Raw genomic sequence first — 25,708 nt, forward strand, 5'->3', positions numbered from 1 at the left:
TTAATAGTAACATTATATGAAAATATATTACATCTCTTTTTGACTCATTATACGTCAGAACTTCTTGGTTTCTTGTATGGAGATTACTGGCACTGGTGCTATCTCTGTCTCTCTTACTCTCATACGAAGGATCTAAAAATGAATTTATTAATCCTGGCAGTTTTAATAAGGATAATGAGAAACTCTTATCAAAATATTGCATTGTCATCGGTCCTTGATACGTGTGCAAAGTTCCAAGTTGATCAGACGTTTAGAAATCAGTGAAAATTAAGCTCAAAGATTCCGTTACATACATACATACATACAACCTAAGCTAATAAAAGCGTAGTAAAAATAAAAGGTTACAAGTTTTTTATAATTTTTTGTTGTATTGTTTCCAATAGGTACACCTAAAATATAAATCGAAATAATCTAATTGCTTACTTATCTGGAAATAAGTATAAAATGCAGGTTAAATTTAAGAGTTAAGTACCTATCATATAAACTTTTTCATAGAAATTTGGCAAGTTGGTTCACTATATTTATTCTAGGGGGTGCACATACATACATACATAAAATCACGTCTATATCCCAAGCGGGGTAGACAGAGCCAAAAGTCTTGACAAGACTGATAGGCCACGTTCAGCTGTTTGGCTTAATGATAGAGTTAAGACCGAAAAAGTGTCAGGTTGTTAGCCAATCGACTAAAAAAAGAATATCAAGTTCTTGTTCTAACTTGTTCTCGTTCTAAAGAGGTGCACTAAGATTTCCCAAATTTTCCGTTGGAGCGGATATAAGGGGCATTTTAAGTCTCACTCACGCTGAGCCTCAGTCGTATGCTAATACATGCATAGGCTCTATACAAAAATCATTCAACATACAAACATACATATGATCACGACTTTTACGACATCCATGGTAAAGAGATGGAGTGGTCCTATTCTTTTTTGTAATGGTGCCGGGAACCACACGGCACAAACACGGCCAAAAATCATTCAAACGTTACTATATTGGATTTGAGAGCAACAATGCTGAATTTTGCTCACGTCACGTCACCCACGAGAAGATCATTCATGCTAAATGATTCAATTTCTCTTGAGTATCGGCAATCAGCGTGTATTATTTTGATTTATATTAATTTTATACGCGCGTATGTTAAAAGATATGTAAGTATGAACTTGTTGTGGCAAGTGAAAAACTCTGCCTACCCTTCCGGGAAAGATAGTTCATGTGTGTAATAAAAGAAGTAATATTAGGAAAAAGTGGATAGAAAACATTACCTACGAAATTTTGGTTCTGTGTGAGTACTAACACTTTAAAATGGGATATATTTCCCGTAAACGCAGACAAAGGACGGAAGGAGACGTAAAGGCGACTAAGGGAATGCTTATCCTTCCTTCTTCGTAACCAGTCACTATTTTAATCTCAAATCCGTCATTAATCCATACAGTTGAACGTGGTCTCTCGATCTTTTCAAGATTGTTCGCTCAGTCTTTTACCTGCAAAACAAAACCGTACGAAATCGTAAACCGTACTCTACCATATAATTCTTTTTATTTTATCTTCAAAAGTTAAGGACAAAGCTATGTTATAAAACTTTTCTTCCATTACAGAGTAAACCGAGCTAATTAATTATTGAAAACTCGAAGGCTGCGTTCAACTGGATAGGTGAATATCGGATTTAAGATTCAGACAGCGACCAGTTACTAGCCCATATCCTAAAATAAGAATTCCATATCAATGATTTTCCCCTTGATTGAAAAATAAAACAAATATTTTATTTACTTTTAGACAGAAAACGAACGTGAATGGTTCGCTCAGCGCGTCGAAAATGGCAAAGACTCTTTGGACAAGGACAGAAGAGTGGAGATTCTGAAAGAGATGCTGCACTCCCAGGCCTGGGACAAGTTCCTGGGGGTGAAGTTCCCCACGGTCAAGAGATATTGTGGCGAAGGTGCCGAGTCTCTTCTCACATTCTTCTCCACGCTGTTTGGATTGACTACTTCAGGTAAATTGGAAAGCATTGCAGTGTAATAAAGCCTTTTATGTTAATTATTATGTATACAGGTATATATTGTCTTATAAGTAATAGGATTACTACTAGAGTTTCAAAGCTATGTTCTCGTGCCGTGTGGTTCCCGGCACCAATAGAAAAAAGAATAGGACCACTCCATCTCTTTCCCATGGATGTCGTAAAAGGCGACTAAGGGATATGCTTACAAACTTGGGATTCTTTTTTAGGCGATGGGCTAGCAACCTGTCACTATTGGAATCTCAATTCAATTATTAAGCCAAACAGCTGAACGTGGCCATTCAGTCTTTTCAAGACTGTTGGCTCTGTCTACCCCGCAAGGGATATAAACGTGACCATATGTATGTATGTATATTCTCGTGAAAAATGTTGTGAGAGAAGAGTAAACCAAAAATTAGGAATGTTTCACGATTCGATTACTTTGCCAATTATCACGCAGTCCAGAAACTTGAATAGTTTCTGAGGTTTTAGTTACATATCTTATTTCAGAGGGTGTCCAGCAAGTGATCCTGGGTATGGCTCACCGGGGCAAGCTGAACGTCCTCAGCGGCTTGCTGCAGTGCCCCCCGGTCAAGATCTTCAGCAAGTTTTCCGGGAAACCGGAATTCCCGGACGATGCTAATGCTGTTTGTGATATTTCGACCCATTTGGGTAAGCTGCGATACATTTAAGTCTTCAAGATACCTCCACTATAGATGTCGGAATAATGTAAGACAGATAAATACCATTTTGTCGACATCATGACTTTGCATTAGTGCCGTGTGATTCCCGGCACCACTACAAAATCGAATAGGACCACTTTATCTATTTCCTATGGATGTCGTAAAAGGCGACTAAGGGATAGGCTTACAAGCTTGGGATTCTTTTTTTAGGCGATGGGCTAGCAACCTGTCATTATTTGAATCTCAATTGTATCATTAAGCCATATAGCTGAATGAGGCCATTCAGTCTTTTGAAGACTGTTGGCTCTGTCTACCCCACAAGGGATATAGACGTGACCATATGTATGTATGACTTTGCAAGGTGAACTCGTCTTGCTTTAGAGCCTAGGGTTTCACTTACTAATCTAGACTATTTGTCGTGGTTAATAGTTTTTAACACAGCGACCAATTGTCGTCTGCCCTGTAACTGTCGCATTTATAAGTTATGTATGATGTGATGATGTAAAATCCGCCATGATAACAAGTTTTGACATAAAATAACCTTTAAAGCATGTAAATAATGGCTACAAACATATTAATATTCTGTAAACAAAATATGTTAAGAAAACTTTTGTTACCGGGTACAATTTGATTTCCCGCGGGAAATTGGCGGGGCTTCTATTTGGGTTGTATCAAATGAAATTGCTGTACAACTAGTATTTGTGTTAGATATCTTTTAAAAGACTATAGTATAATACTTAAACGAAGGCCTGTTTTGCAACTAAAATATTAATGCATTTGTCTTTTACTTTTCTCAAGCCTTGTGTGAATAAATTTGTAAATTGATTAGAAACGCGGCGTTTCGCTCTCGTGGGAATAACGAAAATTAAGTTTGTTACTTCTGAATGTCTAACACCATAATAAAGAAATATTTTTTCTCTATTTAAAATATTATATATTTAAGGTTTAGTATAAGTTTGGTAATTAGAAATTAAAAATTGTCAGTTATTCACTTTCTTATTAAGCATCTACTTAACTACGTATAATTTACTTGTACGCATTTAACATAAGGGCGTTTCTTGACAATGTCATAGTCAAAAGAAAATCACTTCAAATTCTCCCTAGAATTTACAGACCTACGTTTCTATTTAAATAATCTTATTTCTAACATGTTTTCTGTTATTTTAGGCGCTTCAGCAGACATTTTGGTGAATGGAAAAACTGTCAGGTTTTCTTTGCTCAATAATCCATCACACTTGGAGGTGAGTTTATTTGAATGTATTACCTTCGTATGCGTGTGTCAAAGTGAATCTCCTTTCAATCTCTCACTGTTTGGCTCTCAGGGTTGACTAAAGGATGTTATTTTTCAATGGGTTACACCCTCTTAAATACCTGATATTCGTCACCCGTCAAATATTGCGTTTTCTATGCGCATTGTATTTTATTATATACTCATTTAATGTTTCACTCGAACAATTAAGATTTAATAAACTGACTAACTAACTTCATTTTCGCCACGGGCCCCTAAATAAGGCGATTGGTACGGCTAAAAACATGATTAAAAATACAATATATTTATTTTCATCAATATATTTATTTCCTCGAACCGGGCAAATCATGAAGTCATTACGATTCTTTGAAATATGAAGACCATGATCTTATAATAAATACCTATTTATATCATATTATATTCAGGCTGCCAATCCAGTATCTATGGGGAAAACAAGGTCCAAGCAGTTGCAGTATCGGGAAGGGCATTACAGCGAGAATAAGACTTCCAAAATGGGAGACAAGTTTCTGAACGTGCAGGTATTAAAATAGTTTTTTTTTAACGACAATAGTTTTTTCTTCTAAAGAATCAAGCACTATTATGTGCTAAGAAAATGATAAATTTACCATTCAACTAAGATATTAAAGAAGAATAGGTGATCTGATGAGGTGAAGTAGATACTAATTTGGTTTAATCTAACATGTAAAACCGCTAAGCTTGCATGAAGAGAGTTATAAATATGTATGAAGCGAAAAAAGTATGCAGAGATGATATGTACGTGGCAAGTGGAAAAATGAGTATCTCCGGTAAGAGGCGTGATGTATGTATGATTAAAAATACAAGAAACTGATTAATTTACTGACTAACTGATTGACACTAGCTGACGGTTTATAGATGAATCCCTAAACTACATATTAGAAATATGTCATTCCTTATGTATTCATTCTTAACGGTAGGTGTAAAATTATAATTTGTTTTAAATTCTTGAATCAAACGGCTGACGCTGTACATAAAAACCAATAAGTACTTCACCTCATCAGATCACCAGGTTAAATTGATTATATTTTAATTTATAAGTTTTCTTGATTTTTTTAATCGGGGTCGAAAGTTGGTGTTTATTTCTTTAATTTTTTTAAAGGAAAAATGATTACATTTTTATTTACTTGGTTTACCGACAACTTAAGCATTATTTAAACTTATTGCACAACCTCTTATACACATACATACATGTTGTGACAGACTGGCACCCAAATAAGTCAATTTCTAAATACGTTTATGTTCCAGTAATATTTAATGATTAATAAGCGCGTACTGAAATTAGTAAAATAGTGCAAAAAGAAAGAGAAAAAGAATATCGACAACATAATATGTAATTTCTGAACGGGCCCATTACTGAACGAGCCCGAGTTTTAAATAAAATTAATTGTTTTTTTTCTCTCTAATTTTTGCGAGGAACGAAACAAATTAATTGGGCAATACCGCTCGACGCCGCTTAGTTCTATTTTTAAACTTATGAAAAAAGGCAAGCTATTTTTTTAATCAAAATGCAAATAACTTTATCTTAATTCGAAAACCCATCTTGTGATACCAATCAGGAAAATTTTTCAACATTTTTTTTCAATTCACTGCTTAACCTGTTGCTGATTAAATGTTACTACTGGAAGAAAATCCCTTGAATTGTTCCTTAGTTCCTTGGGTAATGAAAAACTAAGAAAAAGACCGTTTACTTTTATCACTACGAAGCTAGATAAACGACATTTTACTTGGCCTTGGTCAAAATTTATTGTGAACGAAATTTATTTTAGTATCATATTTCACATTTACTTTTAGATCCATGGAGACGCAGCGTTCACAGGCCAGGGGGTGAACCAAGAAACTTTGATGTTGTCTCAAGCCCCGCATTTCAACGTCGGCGGGTCTCTGCATGTAGTCGTAAATAATCAGGTTAGCTTTATACATACATCCATATGGTCACGTCTAAATAACTTGTAGGGTAGACAGAACCAACAGTCTTGAATAGGCCACGCTCAGCTATTTGGCTTAATGATAGAATTGAGATTCAAATAGGGACAGATTGCTAGCCCATCGCCTAAAAAACTAATCCCAAGTTTGTAAGCCTATCCCTTAGTTGCCTTTTACGTCATCCATGGGAAAGAGATGGAGTGGTCCTATTTTTTTTTGTACTGGTGCCGGGAACCACACAGCACCAGTACAAAATTTAGCTTTATCTATCTATCTATCCTAGCCCATATCTTAAGTAGTAACCGAAATAATGGTAAACAATCTTCATACGTCGTTTGTTACAATAAACATACATACATAAAGTCACGTCTATATCCCTTGCGGTGTAGAAAGAGCCAGCAGTCTGTAAGACTGAAAGGCGACGGTCAAATGTATAGCTTCATGATGGATTTAAGATTTTAATAGTGGCTAATTTTAGCTAGCACATCGTCGACACGAAAAAAATCTGTAAAGTACCAAAAAAATGGGCTATATTTCCTGGCATTTGTCCTAAACATCTTCTTTTAGGCGATGGGCTAGCAACCTGTCACTATTTGAATCTCAATTCTATCATTAAGCAAAACAGCTGGACGTGGCCCATCAGCCTTTCAAGACTGTTGGCTCTGTCTACTCCGTAGGGGATAAAGACGTGTTTATATGTATGTAATCTCTCGAGAAGAGCCAAGGGTCTGCCTTTACCCACGATCGTGGATTAGATAAATCGAGTTTACGAGAAGCGAATCCGGTCCGACCGCAAACTAACAGGGGAATCTTACACATATTGCGTACATACATACATTTAGTCACGTCTATATCCCTTGCGGGGTAGACAGAGCTTACAGTCTTAAAAAGACTGAAAGGCCACGTTCAGCTGTTTTTGTACCCATGTTGGACCCAGTTTTGTAGATGTGAAGGTTTCTGTGCAATGTATTTTCACAACTTATGTGAAAATAACGAAGATTTTATTGCAATTAATATCTGTAAAAAAGGGAATAACATACTTATTCATTAAAACTCATCTTCCTAGTGCTTGTGACCCTATCCTGGTGTGGGAAATTTAGGTCAGTTTCCCGAAACTCTATAAATATATAAAAATTAAATAATTTATTTTAATTACGTATTTATTCATTAAATATGTATAAAGTTACTCACGAAAACGTGTTAATAATGCACAGACTCTAAAATAATTTCGCCAAAACACTAATTTTGTGCCGAAAAGCAAACTTTTAGAAAGTAACCTCTGTCAGTATTACATCGTCACAAAGTTTAGTAGGTACTCGTACTTAGTTGATATTCCTTATAACTTAGAAGAGTGTCGACTTGACTGGAACTAACTTAAAACGAAGCTACCAAAATTGGATAAAAAGTTACAAACTTCACACGGGTTTTTATTAGTTACATAAACTGGAGAAAAAGTAAAGACGTCGCGTTTTTTAAGTTATTATAACGCAATTTATGCATGCAACATATGTATGTATGTCAAACATGCATACATATAGTCGCGTCTATATCCCTTGCGGCGTAGACAGATCCAACAATCTTGAAAAGCCAAAACGGCCATGTTGAACTTCAGTTCATCGTGGCCTTTTTATTCCTATTGTGGCCTATTTGAATCTCAATTCTATCGTAAAGCTATGTATAGCTGTGACAATTAGCTAGCCTATCACATTCAAGTAGAATACCAAGTTTGTAAGCCTATCCCATAGTCCCCTTTTACGACATCCATGGGTTAGATATCGAGTGGTCCTATTCTTATGTGCCGGGAACCACACGGCACTAATTAGCGTATCAATTTATGCGTGATATGTTAATTTAGCGAAATTACAGAAAAAAAAGATCTGCTTTGGGTATGTAGGTAGATAATACTACAATTACAAATCACTAAACATCACGCAACCTCGTAAACATTATTTAGTCCTACGAAATCACCCGTTTGATTCATGTACGTAATTATCCTAAACATTTAGGCAAGAAAATGATCATGATCCCGATTCGGTTAATAGGATCGCCATAATGATCTGGTACTTGGCTTAATCAAGAGAAAGACGTATAAAAACTAGGGATTCTTAGTTTAGGCGATGGGCAACCTGTCACTATTTGTCTAATCTTAATTCCATCTTAAAGCCATACTGAACGCGGCTTTCCCTTTTCGAAACTGTTGACGCTGTCTAACCCAAGGCATAAATACAAACAAATTATCATTAAAAAACAGTCTGAAAAGACTGATAGACCACGTTCAGCTGTTTCGCCTAATGATATATGAATATTAATTAAGAAATAAAGACGTGACTTTCCATGTACCTATGTTGTATATAAATGTCATACATACATACATACATATGGTCACGTCTATATCCCTTGCGGGGTAGACAGAGCCAACAGTCTTAGAAAGACTGAATGGCCACGTTCAGCTATTTAGCTTGATGATAGAATTGATTTGAGATTCAAATAGTGACAGGTTCCTAGCCCATCGCCTAAAAGAGGAATCCCAAGTTTATAAGCCTATCCCTTAGTCGCCTTTTACGACATCCATGGGAAAGAGATGGAGTGGTCCTATTCTTTTTTGTAATGGTGCCGGGAACCACACGGTATATAAATGTCATTACCTGACTTTCCAACTTCTGGTTCGTAATCAAATGAGGGCCCCGAGTTTACTCTGGGAAGATCGACATGTAGCATTTTACAAAACACAGATAACGTTTTCGCGACGCTCAGCCTTAACTTTCCTGTCACAACAAGTTTTCATCTCATATATTATTTGCAGGTCGGATTCACACTGCCGGCTCTAAGAGGCCGCTCCTGCCGCTACGTGACGGACCTGGCAAAAACTATTTCCGTCCCAGTTATACATGTGAATGGGGACTACCCCGAGGTAAGATAAATATTCATTGCGATGGAGGTTGTAAGTGCGCCATTTTGTTTTTTTTCGCCATCTGTTCTGGTACTTACTCTCAATCATTCTAGGGTTGACATGGTGATATGTGGTCGATAAGTTAAGCTGTTTGTTTACTCTTAACCCCCGAAAAAAACAAGGTTTGTTATAATTTTTAAGCGTCTATCAGACCCGATGTATTGTTGCCTGGTTGTGGCATCAAAGCATAGATACACAATAGTGGACCGATTTTTATGTGAATTATTATTCGGAAGTATTATTTTTCTTAAAAGTTTTGTGCTATGTAACTATCTTAAAAGAGCATATAGTGCATGAAGGTTGATATACTGGCCACGAAGAAAAGAAGAAAATATGTTTTTTTAAAAAAGAAATTAATCTTTAAGCGCGTAGTAAATTACTAATTAATGTGTTTCCGAAAGCGAGGTATACAATTTTGTTTTATACTTACACCATTATTATTACTTTTTTGTTAAAAAAAATGCATTATAGTACAGTTTGATTTTTCCAAGTGCAGTTTTCCTTCAACCCGAATGTATTTAGTTTTTCATTTTGTCACTTACTTCGATGTAACTTTCTAAAGATCTAAGAGAAAAAAATTAAGTTTTATATTTCTATCAGATTAGCACACTGATCAAAATGAACTAATACAAGTTCATTGAAATTATTCTATTCTACTTATAACACGATCAATCAATCTATCAACTATATTAACATGGTGTTTCAAAATGTCGATAACATCACATTACTCAATTTCTTATCACATTTTAGCTCGTGGTGAAAGCAACAAACATAGCGTTCGAGTACCAAAGACAATTCCGGAAGGACGTGTTCATAGACTACAACTGCTATAGGCGTTGGGGACACAACGAGCTGGATGACCCGACCTTCACCAACCCCCTCATGTATAAACTCATACACAGTAGAAAGTAAGTGGATTTATATCTATACTAATATTATAAAGCTGAAGAGTTTGTTTGTTTGTTTGTTTGTTTGTTTGTTTGAACGCGCTAATCTCAGGAACTACTGGTTCGAATTGAAAAATCCTTTTTGTGTTGAATAGACCATTTATTGAGGAAGGCTTTAGGCTTTATATAACATTACGCTGTAACTATAAGAAGCGAAGAAATAATGGAAAATGTGAAAAAAAACGGGGAAAATTATTCGTCCTTGAGGGCTTCAATGATGACCAAAATAACTATTCCACGCGGACAAAGACGCGGGCACAGCTAGTACATACTATACTAGCTGTCCCGGCAGACGTTGTTTTGCCATATTAATAATTTCTAGTTTGCCATATTAATAAGTAATGTCTAGTTAAAAAAATGTTAAGGGTGGACAACACTTATCACTAAGGGGTATGACAAAATTGATGTTGGCCGATTCTCAGACCTGCTCAATATGCTCACAAAATTTCATGAGTATCGGTCAAGCTGTTTCGTATGAGTACGAGAACGAACATTGTGACACCAGTATTTTATATATAAGAGATAAACATAAATATATAACCATGTGGTTTCCATAACCTTAGAATAAAACCACTCCATGTTTCTCATCATCATCAACCTTTCCCATAGATGTAGTAAAAGGTGACTAAGGGATAGGCTTATAAACTTCGGATTCCTCTTGTAGGCGATGGGCTAGCAACCTGTCACTATTTCGAATCTCAATTTCATCATAAAGCGGTTGGCTCTTCAGTTTTTTCAAGACTTTGTCTCTGTCTACCCCGCAAGGGATATAGACATGACTATAATTATATATATATATATGTCGCAGAGAAATGAGGATATCAGAAATTTCACGAAATCCCTAGGCAAACCACATGACTATATTTATACATGTATGTATGTTAAAACATACAGTAAATGACACTATACATAGCACAACCTATGGTTCTTACAAGCTTTCCGTTATAGGAACCGTATCATCAGCTAAAATCACGAACTCACAGTTCAATCACTCTATTCTCACGCCAACAGTCAACAGCAGAAAACAACACCATGTTCAAACCAAAACCATAAAAGAAGTCAGGTACATTTGCTATTGACTGTAAGTGTACATACTTTAAATCTACGGAGGACTAGACTTAAACTATATATTTCCAATTACCGCTTAAATAAATGTATAAAATAAAATGGGTTGCGAATAAAAGAAGTGTCAAGAAAAAAATGGCCTTTAATAGCGATACTGCAATGGATTGGACATACATTCGAAGTAAAAGGTAGCAAACACCTCGGTCTCATCACGTGCAGGAAATAAGTAATCTTTGATAACCAATCATTGAGGAAAAGCCGAGGAAACTAACTTATCCTACAATGTGACATTCCAAACGTTTAGGTAAAATTTGAGTTGTATTATCAAGGCTGATAGTTGGTTGATCATGTGAAAAAAGCAATAAAATTTACTAAAAGTCTTTGAGAAAAAATTCAAAGTTCTCACTTACAAAAGTTGGGAGACAGACATTGAAAGTTAAAACTTTAATCGCAATAATAAACATGGCATATCACGTTGTGTACCTGATTTCAAGATTAATATAAAATAATAGATTTGCATGAAATCGCGAAATGATAATTTCCCACGCCTTTCACGAAATCTCAAATATCTAGGAAACTAGAACCTTTTTGATTGGATCACCACTATTTTTATAATAAACACAAACCATAAATGTCCTTATTATTATAAAATATAATTTTAAAAAAAATCTTTTTTCATGATGAAGATAAGTATCCGTCTATATTTGGGTACAAATAATATGATGTTATTTGATACTAAACTCAGAAAATGCGGTTTATAGTTTAATATATCATAACTCGGGGCTATGAAGTATTAAACCGATATTACCTCCATGACTCCACATTTCTAAGGATGTCATAAACGTAATAGCTACGTATTAAAATGTTTAGCACTTATGACAATAACAGTAAATATCAGTATCCTTCATCATCGTCTTCTTATGTTGGACCCTAATACGCCCTCCATTTGAAGGAGCCCGAGGTCTCCTAATAATCACGACCCAAACAAGTCACACCGACTATTTTTAGATTTTTTTCCGTTTTATTTTCTTCACGCACTAAGCAAAATCTGTACGAAATTCTCATAACAATCGAGTAGGTGATTGGGGAGTGTTAAAAACTGATGTATGTTTTATTTTTATAGGTCCCTTTCATCCCGTAATACAAAGAAAATAAATTACATTGCTTATCAATCAGCACATTAAGTTCGCGGGCAAATACTAAAACACAGTTCCTAGTCTGACAGAGAGCTGATATACCTGGAATATAGTTTCGTCCACAGAAACGTGAACCCATATTAAGATTTACGTGGTTCCACCATATAACAAGAACGTACGTTGGGTTGGGAACATTCATTCAATGCACAAAACTTGTAAACTGTCAGTGGTGTTGCCAACTCGAATTAATCTATTGTCTCCGGTGCATTCCGCGCGCGCAGACAATTGAGTTACACAACAACTTTCCTCCGACTGCACTCCCAAATGTTGTGTATGAAATGAGACTCGCTCGCTTTTGTGAAATACGTGTAGAAACAAATGAAATGAGATTAATAAAGATCTAGCACTAAAGTTAATTCAAATTCCAGGAAAGGAGTGGCGTTTTCGGATGATGATGTTGTCATCTCCCAAAAAATTCTTTTCAAAGCATCTTAATTACGTAGTTTAAAACATGCTTTGATGAGAAAAAAATTCATTTTTAGAATTAGAATTTCTTTTTAAAATTCTTTTTTAATAGTACCGTGTGGTTCCCGGCACCAATACAAAAAAGAATAGGACCACTCCATCTCTTTTCCATGGATGTCGTTAAAGGCGACTAAGGGATAGGCTTACAAACTTGAGATTATTTTTTAGGCGATGGGCTAGCAACCTGTCACTATTTGGATCTCAATACTATCAGTAAGCCAAATAGCTGAACGTGGCCGATCAGTCTTTTTAAGACTGTTGGCTCTGTCTACCCCACAAGGGATATAGACGTGACCATATGTATGTATGTATGTTTTTAATTTTATATGATATATCTCATAGATCGATATCTCTTTGTCAATAGCAATACATATTTTAAATCTCAAAAAGTGAAGAGTCATGGTCACAGGCGTACCTCTAGAAAGGTGAGGACACAACCGTGACTAAGTCCAGGAAAAAGGCACGTTTCCTCATTTTTTGACTTATTTTTAAGGTCCATACCAGATCTGTACGCAGAAAGGCTGGTGTCAGAAGGAGTCTTATCTCCTGAGCAAGTGAGCCGCATCACTGAGGAGTACACCAAGTATTTGCAATCACAATTCGAAGCTGTTCCATCGTATAAGCCTGAAGTAAGTCCTACTATCTCAATTATCATTATCACGGCTTCGTCTGTCATCAATGACAGAACAAAATCAATCACAAGAATTACAAATGACATGAAAACACATAACCCTACTTCTGTCACAGTAGGATTATAAGGAGAATTATCAAATCCAGTGGTTGTTTCAGTCATGAGGTTTTTTTTAATTTTATTTGACTTGTCTGATATAAAGGTCTTAATTCATGGCTTAGAAAAAAAAATCAATTGGCATTCGAGAAATGATTTTACAATTTTCGTCTAATATACCAAGCAAATCATCCCGCCAGGGAGATGAAACTTTAATGACACTTAAATGAATTCAACCCTTTTTAGTTATAGTTGCTTTACGTACCCAACTCTAAAATACTGATTTTTAGATTTTTTTTCAATTAGTATAAGAAGTAGTTAAGTATAGTAAAATGTTAATTCGTACCCTTCTTTTTTTATTTTCTTTATTTCGCTAAACAGAAAATTTATTTACAAAATGGGAATCTTCACACAGCCCTTCAAATCGCTAACAACGCATTTAATTAAAATGGAGCCTATACGCTTAACCTACGACCCTTAACCTTGGTCACAATGAGTCTTCATTAATAACGCCAAATCACAATCAAATACAACCTTTTTTGCAGTTAACACAAGGACGTGTTTTCACTGTAGAAGTGTGCCAAGTACTAATGACGCCCTTTACTCAGGCTATTGAAAATTGCCGTGTGGTTCCCGGCACCAATACAAAAAAGAATAGGACCACTCCATCTGTTTCCCATGGATGTTGTAAAAGGCGATTAAGGGATAGGCTTACAAACTTGGGATTCTTTTTTTAGGCGATGGGCTAGCAACCTGTCACTATTTGAATATCAATTCTATCATTAAGCCAAATAGCTGACCGTGGCCGATCAGTCTTTTCAAGACTGTTGTCTCTGTCTTCCCACCAAGAGATATAGACGTGACCATATTTATGTATGTATGTATTTAAATTTCACGTCTATTGTCATTTAAATTCAACTAGCGACCCGCCCCGGCTTCGCACGGGTGCAAAATTATAAATGTTATTATACATAAAAACCTTTCTCTTGAATCACTCTATCTGTTACAAAAAACCGCATCAAAATCCGTTGCGTAATTTTAAAGATTTAAGCATACAGAAAAACAGACTAAAATAGCAAATTTGTTTTATACTATGTAGTGATAAGTATAGTAATATAAAATAAATCTTAGGTAACCGATCTCAAGGTAGATTATACCCAGAATATTATATCCTAAACGAAGCTTGTTGCAACGATTTTACCAGAAAATATCTTGGAGATCACTCCACTTATTTCCTTTAAAGGAATTAATTTTATTAATAACATAAAATTATAAAACTTACACAACATAACTTCGCAACTGTCCAGGTATCTTACTTCCAAGACCAGTGGTCCAAAATGGGTCCAGCACCTCGCAGCGTCGAGACCTGGGACACCGGAGTAGACACAGGACTGCTGAAGGTGGTCGGCCAGGCCTCAGTCAGCTTTCCTGGTGACTTTGTAAGTATAAATACTTGCATATATATATATATACTAGCTGTCCCGGCAAACGTTGTTTTGCCATATAAATATTTTTTAGTTAAGTGTGGACAACCCTTAACACTTAGGGGTATGAAAAATAGATGCCGATGAATGCCGAATGATTAGCTGATTCTCAGACCTACTGAATATGCATGCAAAATTTGGTTAAAATCGGTAAAGCCGTTTCGGAGGAGTACGGAGACAAACATTGTGACACGAGAATTTTATATATAAGAGATATTCTATCATTGCCGTGTGGTTCCCGGTACCAATAAAAAAAATAGGAACAATCCATCTCGTTCCCATGGATGTCGTAAAAGGCGACTAAGGGATAGGTTTATAAACTTGGGATTCTTCTTTTAGGCGATGGGCTAGCAACCTGTCACTATTAGAATCTCAATTCCATCATAAAGCCAAACAGCTGAACGTGGCCTGTAAGTCTTTTCAAGACTGTTGGCTCTGTCTTCCCCGCCAGGGATATAGACGTGATTATATGTATGTATGTATGTATTCTATCATTAAGCCAAACAGCTGAAAGTGGCCATTCAGTCATTTTTCAAGACTGTTGGATCTGTCTACCCCGCAAGGGATATAGACGTGACCATATGTATGTAATATATACACGCAATTTTTAATTAAAACAGAGCTCTCAGCTGATAGTTGTGAATAGAGATTGCCCATGAAGAGAAATATTATTACAACAATACTAGCATTCGCCCACGGTCCATCTCCGTTTTACATACCATCTGTATGCAAAATTTCATGAAGATCGGTGCAGTGGCGTCGACGTGACGACACACTTTCACATTTAAAATACTTTAATAGTATAGATTTACTCATAAAAATAATTATTGATTTAAGAATGTATTTCGGTGCCTAATTACTATGTAAAACTATTAAAAAGTTTCAATTCAACCTAACAAACGCACAACAAACAAAGTCAGTCAAACAACATAAACGTACATGACATTATAACTCACATTATAATACATGTTTTCTTAAAAAATAACCTATAAATATTATTAAAAAGTATTTAGTATTAAAAAAAATCTTAAAATATAACCTTTGCTACTGGCTAAAGGGCATCCCATTTCCTTTCATCTGCTTTCAGTCATATTCAAACTTAATGAGAAAAACCTTTCATTAATTAAATCATGTAATTAACCGCATCAGAAAATGTAAGCAGTTTCAAGTGTATAAATTTGAATAAGTGCTTTACGAGTATTAAATGCATAATTTATATTCAATTTATATAAGACAAAGTTAGGGAGACCACACTTAAACAATTATTTTTCTTACTTTTTTATTATTTTATTTGTTATAGATTTAAGTTTTGTTGTCACTAGTGTTTAAAAATTATCGTTAGCATTCTGGTTTGTTTGCTATTTACGAGTAATGCAACTCTAACCAGTTGGCTGGTGTTTTTTAGTTTGATGACACATTGTATTTGTTTATTTTATATAATATACATATTATATGTACATTCAAGACCAAGGCCAATCAGAGAAAATTCGTTTCTCATCATGCCTTGGACGAGATTCGAACCCGGGACCTACGGTGTCACAGATAAGCGCACTACCGCTGCGCAACCGACACCGTCATATAAACATGTACTTTCATCGAGAATTATAACAAAGTGAAGAACAATAAGCCTCGTTATTTTCTCTTTGCAAACTAAGCTATGTCGGAGCAAAACAGAATCAGCGTCGCTACGACATTTCTCTAATAGAGCAAGAGCCCGTGAACGCCAGACATACCTTATTTTGTAAAAGCTGAAAGTTTCTGTAAATATGCCTCTAGTACAGAGGAACGATCCCCAGCTATGATACTCAGGCAGTGGTTGCTTTGGCAGGTAGCAGGTAATAAAGGTATACTTTTTTCAACCTGAAATTCATTAATTTGTAAAGCTCAATTTTTTGATATTTTATCCGTAATAATACACAAACTCGCGTTACTCATTGCCAGACACCTACTATGGTTGCAACCCCTTGCCAGACACCCCTAAACTATAATATTTTGTAACTCTACTTACGTCGTTTTGTAAAATCTGAATTTTATACATATTTTTTGGGGAATTATTCAAACAACGTTTCTGTAGTAGCCAGACATTTTTGAAGGTTCTATTATCCTGCCAGACGCATTGGAGTGAGTCAAAGATGCAAGAGTGCGGAGTTACTACATGTAACTGGAGCGAGTGGGTATGTCTGGCGTTCACGGGCTCTTGGACTATAAAGGCAAGAAATAAGAACTTTTCTACGAATTGTTTTTCTGAACTTCGCTCCAATAAAAATACTATTTTTATTTTCCACGCTTTTACGATATCAACCTCACGGCTTTTAAGTGAAACTTTTAATATAACAGCATTTAAATATATGATATAACTAGTCGTATTTATATGCTGTTACATTAAAAGTTGAGTGTTTATATTAAAGGGATAACTTATTAGTAGTAAGTATGTATCTAAGTAAATATGATATGGTTCATAAGGTTTTATACCATAATACCACAGAATTCTAAATAGACTAGGTAGTTCAGTATGATGAAACTGTAAAACAAAACTTTCTGATGTTTAGTTTCTTGTGTATGTTAATCATTTCATGTACCTACGTATTAGTGAACCGCCCCGACTTCGCACGAGTAACATTTATAAATTAAACCTTCTTTAGAAAATCCTCTTTCCAACATTGAATTGTTCAACAGGAACAAAATCCGTCCACGAATTTTCAAGATTTGCGCATACAAATAGACAGAGATATTGGAGTTTATAATATGTAGTATAATGATAGTGAAGTGATGACGAATTGATGTATGATAATAACATTTTGGATTCGACACAACAAAACATATTGCGGTCGTTATTCTCATTTGGATAACTTGATTACTCTCATGGAAACTCAATTAAAGATAAAAAAAAACTTAGATGAAAACAAATTACAGGTAAAAATAAATACAAAACACAGAAACATGAAAATTTCTGAAACGACACGCAAAAGAAAATTGTCTGTCAATCAGTAGAGAGTCGTAGGACATAAAACTTTTTCGTTTAATCTTGTCGAATTTGCAATGTCGGCGTAATTTGACAGGCGCTGACATTATCTATACATATAATAAATCTGTAGAAAGGTCAATTCTGTACATTGAAAGTATTGAAAAAATAAATAGCAGGGGGTGTTACTGGATCGATACCAAACACAAAAATGTGATTAAAAAAATTTTTGTCTGTCTGTCTGTATGTTCAGGCATCACGTGAAAACTAACGGTTCGATTTTGATGAAACTTGGTAAAATTATACCTTATTATCCTGGGCGTAAAATAGGATACTTTTTATCCCGAAAAAATACGAAGAAAAAAAATCTTAATTTTTCAGTTTATCCATAGACGTTGTTCTGTACCCGCAGTGGATTTAGCGCCGTAACCTGTAGCGCCGAAAGTCGGCTTTGGCTTGAACCGTTTGCTGCACAAGCGGGCCGCTACTAATTACTATGAAAAAAATACTACATAGCTACATTAATTCCCATCAAGCTGAAAATGAGTATAATTATTTAAAACACAATCAAAAGCATTATTTCAAAATTCCCCATGATTCCGGTTTAAGGAAAAAAATTTACTCACGGTCAAAGGTAAAAAATGGGTGTATCGCAATTTTCTTTAAAACGGTAAGTTTTTCAAATCGGAAAATTACCTCAGACATAAATTGTAGATCATAAAGTTATCTATAAAAAAGGTATCAATAATTTTTTTCAACAAAGCTACCGTTTCTGAGATATAACGATGCAAAAAGTTGCAAGCGTCATAATATGCATCCGTTTCCTTGCCATCTCTGAGGTAGTGTACTATTAGCGCGTTTTTTTTTAACATTTTTATTATTAAACTTGAAAAAGTCTGAAGTAAGTTAGAATAAACACGTGTTTTCACTACGCAGTGGCACTCAAGACTAACTTTCGCATTTATTATTTAAAAAAAATAGAATAACGCTAAGTGAAGAAAATCATCTTAGGACAATAATAGAGATTACAATTATCAAATTCAATGCAATAATCAAATTAAAACTAAAACTACTTATAAAAAGAAAGAAAAAAGATGACTACAAACTAAAATTTAATTTATAAATTGTACAGTCCTTGCATAGCATCAACATGCGGGAATGTGCCCAGAAGGCTGGCTGATTCTCTGAGCCAGATAATTTCCAGCCTTCCGGTCAAGAGATACCTCAATTAGCTTTTTCGACAATTGTCGGAAAAGCTGATGGGCAGATAGGCCCCCCGGTCCCAGAGTTTCTACCCCAAAAGGTTCAAAAGTATAGATATTACCGATAACTACATATTTGCGCCTTTTGAGGTTTTTTGCCTCATTTGAAGCAGAACGGCCTTAGATTTAGTAACCTGAAGATGAGACGGCGCAAGTGTGTCGACACAAGTAGCATCCCACACCAAAGGCCGCCCCAATCTCCAGGGTACCAAAGTCATACCAACCGGTCTCTTGGCATCATCCTGAGCCAGACCGTTTGGTTCTTGAACGGCTGAAACATGGATGGTGGCAAGAGCACGGAGGATTATATTATTTAGGGCGGCATGGCGCCCTAGGTATACGACCCTAGCCACGTACACAATTAAACAGAGAGACAGATTTTGTCTCAAGGTTTCACTACAGTATAAATGAAGGGACTGGGTTTCATTATACTTATGTATATTTTATATTTTGAATTCAAGTTGAAATTACCGACAGAACAATATTTTGACTTATATTACTGCTACATAGAGTATATACGAGACGTGCTTATGCATATTATGACGCTTGCAACTTTTTGCATCGTAATATATTAGAAACGGTAGCTTTATTGAAAAAAAATATTGATTCCTTTTTATAGATATCTTTATGATCTACAATCTATGTCTGAGGTAATTTTCCCATAAAACTTACCGTTTTGAAGAAAATCGTGAAAATCCCATTTTCTTACCTTTGACCTTGGGTAATTATTTTTCTTAAACCGGAATCATGGGGAATTTTGAAATAATGCTTTTGATTGTGTTTTAAACAATTATACTCTTTTTCAGCTTGATGGGAATTAATGTAGCTTCATTCCTATTTTTTGGTCTAAATTGACCGGACTGAAAATAAAATGGAGAAATAAACCATCTACGGGAAGACCGACATCCGCGCGGACGGAGTCGCGGGGGAAAGCTAGTATAAACATATATGTATATAGGTTACAGCATTTGCGCGGGGCTTCGCTCCCGTGGGAAATTCCAGAATAAACCTACGTTACTCCCAAATATCTATTCTATATCTGTGCAAAATTTCATTTTAATCGGTCCAGCGATTTAGCTGTTAAAGCGGAACAGACACACAGACAGACAGACTTTCTTGACTTTTTGACTTTATACTATAAAAAAGGGATAATCGTGAGTTTCACATTTCTGTGCAAGATGATTAGTATAAGAGAAATGCTTTTTTTTAATTTGTTAATAAATTTTCTTACATTAAGTTATCCAATGGGATACAGACGTATGTAAGTTCAAAACTAGTTAATTAATATAACCCTTTGTCTAAAACCTAATATTGAAACTGAAAAGTCAATTCGTCAGTAGGTACGTTAAGTGCCACTTTCAATTATTCTGGTTAAGAGATTCTGACCAACTGACGCCGCCCAGTAAGATAAGAACGAAACCAGGCCAGGGTAGAAGAGGAGAAGTTAAGACTGTACATTATTGCAAGAAGAATCTCGAAATCGACTGAGTTAAATGCATTAGAAAAATAAATATAAAATATTTTATCATATTACAAAGTTTGTGTACATGTCATTCTTATGCAATATAATATCTTATATATAAAATTCTCGTGTCACAATGTTCGTTCACGTACTCCTCCGAAACGGATCAACCGATTCTCATGAAATTTTGTGTGCATACTGAGTAGGTCTGAGAATCGGCCAACATCTATTTTTCATACCCCTTAGTGATAAGGGTTGTCCACCCGTAATTTTTTTTTCAACTAGCAATTACTTAAAATAATTTATATGGAAAAACAACGTTTGCCGGGACAGCAAGTAGCTACATATAATCATGTATATACCTTGCCTGAAGGCAACTATCAGCTGCATGGCTTAATAATAGAATTAAGATGATTCAACTTGTGACAGGTTGCTAGCCGATGGGCTAGCTAGATGCTAGGTGGTGACCTAGAAGAAAGAATTTCATGCAGTAATACTCGATTTTTCTAATTAAAACTTCTTTCTTTTTTTTTCGACCTTGAGTACATTATTTTCTGTGAGATCGGTATTTGAATCAATAAAGACTCTTTATTTCTAATTTACATATTTACCCCTTTAAACATAAAAAACAAGGTTTCAATTCACCTGCAAATTGTATCATGAATGTTAAATTTTTATCCGACTCTATACCGGTTGAAACACAAAAACAAACTTTTAATACTCGTTTGCCGAAAATCCGATATGACGTGCCGGTAAAAAATGTCGGCAAATTTTCAAACTGAAAATCTAAATCCGCTTTATAAAAGCTATACAAACACCTGTTTGGATTTTCATGCGATAACCGTTTAAAACTCACGAATTTAACTTTTCAGGACAATCAACTTGAGTAAAAGTTTAAATCTCTGTCAGTTTTATTAATAATTCTGTGTCGCTACGATATTATTTACCTATCGGTGGTATTTTTTTTTATCCTTACCATCTCGTAGCTATATCGTAACCACCTCGCTGTTTAGTCGTAGCCATCTCGTAGCTAAGTTGTAGCTATCTCGAAGCTAAGTCGTAACCATCTCGCAGCTTATTACTAGCCATCTCGTAGCTAAGTCGTAACCATCTCGCAGCTTATTACTAGCCATCTCGTAGCTCTAGCTAAGTCGAAAGTAGTTCGTAGTTATCCATAAAATATCTTAAATTCCTCTCGGCCTAATTCCTTGTTAAGTTTAATTCAATGTTAAAAATGTTTAACTCGAATATTGATAAAGACGGTTTATTTGTAATATCATTGGGATTTTTTTGTAACAAGAACAATATTTTTTTTTTATTTTAATGTGGACTCAATTTCCAATAAGTTTTTTTTACATCATCAATGTGTACTAAAGATATGGAAGGACTATTTTGAAAGTTTATTTGAAAAAAAGGAAGGAAATAAGAAAGATTTCTGCTATAGCGAAGAAAAAGAGAATGAGATGGAAGGCGAAATTGAAATGTTCGAAATTGTGGAAGCACTTAAGAGTATGAAAGCGGGAAAGGCTGCTGGGTGTGATAGAGTGTCGGTCGAGATGCTTAAAGCAGGAAAAGGCGTAGTAGCTAGTCAGTTGTACTGCCTTTTCAATTTGTGTTGGAGAAGCGGCCGAGTACCAAAAGATTGGTGTAAGGCTGTTATCGTGCCACTTTACAAAGGAAAAGGGTCACAGCTGGACTGCAAAAATTATCGTGGTATAAGCCTGCTTAGCGTCGTCGGCAAATTGTATGCTAAGGTATTGATTAATAGAGTCAGGAATGAAACTGATGACAAAATATGGGATGCTCAAGCGGGATTTCGAAAGGGAATGGGATGTACTGATCAGGTCTTTTCCTTGCGGTGCATAGCCGAAAAGTTTTTGGCCAAGAGTCAAAAAGTCTATTGCACATTCGTAGATCTGGAAAAGGCCTATGACAGAGTTGAGAGGAATGAATTGTGGTCAGCACTTTCTATGCATGGGGTGAGCAGTCTCTTAATACGAGCACTGAAATCCTTATATGAGGATTCGAGTGCTTGTGTCAGGATAAACGGAGCGCACACTGAGTGGTTTAAGATTGAGAAAGGCGTTAGGCAAGGATGTGTTGCGTCACCGTGGCTGTTCAACCTATTTATGGATAGCTGTTTGACAGATTTGAAAGAGTCTAAAAGTGGATTAAGGATGAATGAGTTACTCGTCAAATGTCTGCTCTATGCCGACGATCAGGTTATACTGGCGTCATCAGCGGAGGAGTTACAGGAGATGGTAAACTGTATGCATGAAGCTTTAAAAGAGAAAGGAATGAAAGTGGACGTAAGTAAAACTAAAACACTGGTTTTTGAAATGGAGAAAGAAATGACAGCATGTAATATTTTGATTGGAGGAGAAAAAGTGGAGCAAGTGAAAGAGTTTGTATATCTAGGATCAAAGTTCACATCAGATGGCAAGTGTGATAGTGATATTGAAAGGAGAGTGAACGCGGGGAACATGGTGAATGGAGCTTTGCATGCCTTTATGAGCAGTCAGAAACTATCCAAAAAGGCTCGACTGGCTGTACACAGGGGCGTGTTGGTCCCGACATTAATGTATGGGAGTGAAAGTTGGGTATGGCAAAAGAAGCATGAAAGCAGAATAAATGCAGTGGAAATGAGAGCGTTAAGGAGTATGATGGGTGTGAAATTGAGTGACAGGATAAGGAACAGCGTGATAAGGGAATGTTGTGATGTGAAAGAAGATGTAGTTACAGGAATAGAAAAGGGTATGTTAAGATGGTTCGGTCATGTGGAGAGGATGAATGAAAGCAGGTTGACTAAGCAGATATACAAGGAGAGTGTGGAGGGAAAGGTCGGAGTGGGAAGACCTAGACGAACGTATCTTGATCAAATTAAGGACGTCCTGGTAAAGGGTCAGGTCAAAAGTACCCGAAACCGCCGAGCTTGTATGAAGAGAGTTATGAATGTGGACGAAGCGAAAGAAGTATGCAGAGATCGTGGCAAGTGGAAAGAGGTAGTCTCTGCCTACCCCTCCGGGAAAGAGGCGTGATTTTATGTATGTATGTATGTATGTATGTATGTATGTATGTAAGAGCGACACATTTACAACATTACCTGAAACCTTTAGTAAAAACTTAGAAATCATCAATTTATTATTATTCCAGAACATACATCCTCATCTTGATAAAACACACGTCAAGAACCGGTTAACGAGGCTGAATGAAGAAAAACAGCTGGACTGGGCAACTGCAGAAGCATTAGCATTTGGTATGATATATATTGTCTTTCATATAACAAGACTTTAGATTGTCTAGTAAGATATGAGATAATTACATACATACATACATATGGTCACGTCTATATCCCTTACGGGGTAGACAGAGCCAATAGTCCCGAAAAGACTGAATGGACACGTTCAGCTGCTCGGCTTAATGATGGAATTGAGATCCAAATAGTGACAGGTTGCTAGCCCATCGCCTAAAAAAAGGACCGCAATTTTATATAAGCCTATCCCTTAGTCGTCTTTTACGCCATCCATGGGAAAGAGATGGAGTGGTCCTATTCTTTTATGTATTGGTGCCGGGAACCACACGGCATATATGAGATAATTATTTTAATAATAACAAGACTAAAGGATCGGCTTATAAACTTGGGATTCTACTTGTAGGCGATGGGCTAGCAAGCTGTCATAGTTTAAATCTCAATTCTATGAGATCTTTCAGACTTTTCAAGACTTTTGACTCTGTCTATCCCACAAGGGATATAGACGTGACCATATGTATGTATGTATTATATGTATTTAAGAGGAAGGTTTACATGAAGGTATATAACATCAGCATTGTACCCGTGCCAAGCCCAGGCTAGGGTCTGTAAGTCTGTTAAGCCTTCACGCCTAAACAACTGAGTCAATTTTAATGATATTTAATGCAAAATCATCATTTTGATTGTACAGAGATAAATTCGACCCCGACCAAAAAAAACCTTATGGTATTAGTCCATCTGTTATACATTTTACGTGCATGAAATTTAAATAAATAAAGCTTAAATTCCTAGGTTCGTTACTAATGGAAGGGCGTCACGTGCGCCTCAGCGGCGAGGACGTGGGCCGAGGCACGTTCTCCCACCGCCACGCGATGCTGGTGGACCAGCAGAATGAGAGCATATACATACCTCTCAACCATATACACGAAGACCAAAAAGGCTTTTTAGAGGTAAGGTGTTTTAAATATTTTATACATACATACATACATAAAATCACGCCTCTTTCCCGGATGGGTAGGCAGAGCTACCTCTTTCCACTTGCCACGATCTCTGCATACTTCCTTCGCTTCATCCACATTCATAACTCTCTTCATGCAAGCGCGGCGGTTTCGGGTACTATTGACCTGACCCATATAAATAAAAAGTAAGTAAGTAAGTAAGTAAATGCTTTATTGTTCACTAAAGGAGTACATTACAAATAAAAACAGTACAGTACAAAGGCGGGCTTATCCCTAAGTGGGATCTCTTCCAGCCAACCTGACAGTAAGAGGATCATAAACAAAATTGAGGCAAGGGTGAACAACAGTTCTTTTACTAGAATTATCCTTAAGACACAACAATTATATACGTAAAATACAAATAAATAAATAAAGAAAATATATAAACATGTATATATTCTAAATTAACTTCAAAACCAATTCAAGACTCGAGAAAGAATTTATTAAGCTTATTTTTGAAGGAATTAGAAGAAGGGGACAATTTTATAAGAAGGGGCAGTTTATTCCAAAGGCGAGCAGCCAACACGGAAAAGGACTTACCGTAGGTTTGAGAATGGTAGTCAGGAATCTGTAAAAGGAGGGTATTACAGGAACGAAGGCGTGGATCATGGATGCGAAAAGTGAATTTTTCTGACAGATATTTAGGGAAAAGGGGATTAAAAAGAACACTGTACAAAAAGGAGACAATATGTAAGTTACGACGTGATCTCATAGATAACCAGTTCAAACGTGAGCGGAACTCCGATATGTGGTCAAATTTCCGAAGACCAAAAACAAAACGAATGCACATATTCTGTATCCGCTCAAGCTTATTTAACAGTTCCTCAGTCAGGTCGATATACGCAACATCAGCGTAATCGAGAACAGGGAGGAGCAATGAACGAGCCAAAAGCGCTTTAGTATCAGAAGGTAGGAACTGTTGCAATCGCCTCAGAGAATGCAAGGAGATAAAAGTTTTCCGGCTAAGTTCATTGATTTGAGGGGACCAAGAAAGAGTTTCGTCAATGATTATTCCCAAATTTTTGACTTTGGAAGCAAGAGGTATAGTGTCATTGC

The 25,708-nt window shown here is 36.0% G+C and overlaps 1 protein-coding gene across 1 annotated transcript in view; it reads left to right on the forward strand.

Moving 5' to 3' along the window:
• Window positions 1-25,708, forward strand: part of LOC106133116 (probable 2-oxoglutarate dehydrogenase E1 component DHKTD1 homolog, mitochondrial) — a 45,989-nt gene that overhangs the window by 5,323 nt on the left and 14,958 nt on the right. Inside the window, exons 4-14 of the mRNA XM_013332735.2 lie at window positions 1,771-1,987; window positions 2,501-2,662; window positions 3,841-3,914; window positions 4,348-4,461; window positions 5,753-5,866; window positions 8,688-8,795; window positions 9,585-9,742; window positions 13,001-13,136; window positions 14,542-14,673; window positions 23,558-23,660; window positions 24,447-24,604. Coding sequence (XP_013188189.2) covers window positions 1,771-1,987; window positions 2,501-2,662; window positions 3,841-3,914; window positions 4,348-4,461; window positions 5,753-5,866; window positions 8,688-8,795; window positions 9,585-9,742; window positions 13,001-13,136; window positions 14,542-14,673; window positions 23,558-23,660; window positions 24,447-24,604 — 1,476 coding nt within the window. The remainder of the gene's footprint in view (window positions 1-1,770; window positions 1,988-2,500; window positions 2,663-3,840; window positions 3,915-4,347; window positions 4,462-5,752; window positions 5,867-8,687; window positions 8,796-9,584; window positions 9,743-13,000; window positions 13,137-14,541; window positions 14,674-23,557; window positions 23,661-24,446; window positions 24,605-25,708) is intronic.

Source organism: Amyelois transitella, chromosome 10, assembly GCF_032362555.1.
Source record: "Amyelois transitella isolate CPQ chromosome 10, ilAmyTran1.1, whole genome shotgun sequence".
NCBI classification, from domain to species: domain Eukaryota; kingdom Metazoa; phylum Arthropoda; class Insecta; order Lepidoptera; family Pyralidae; genus Amyelois; species Amyelois transitella.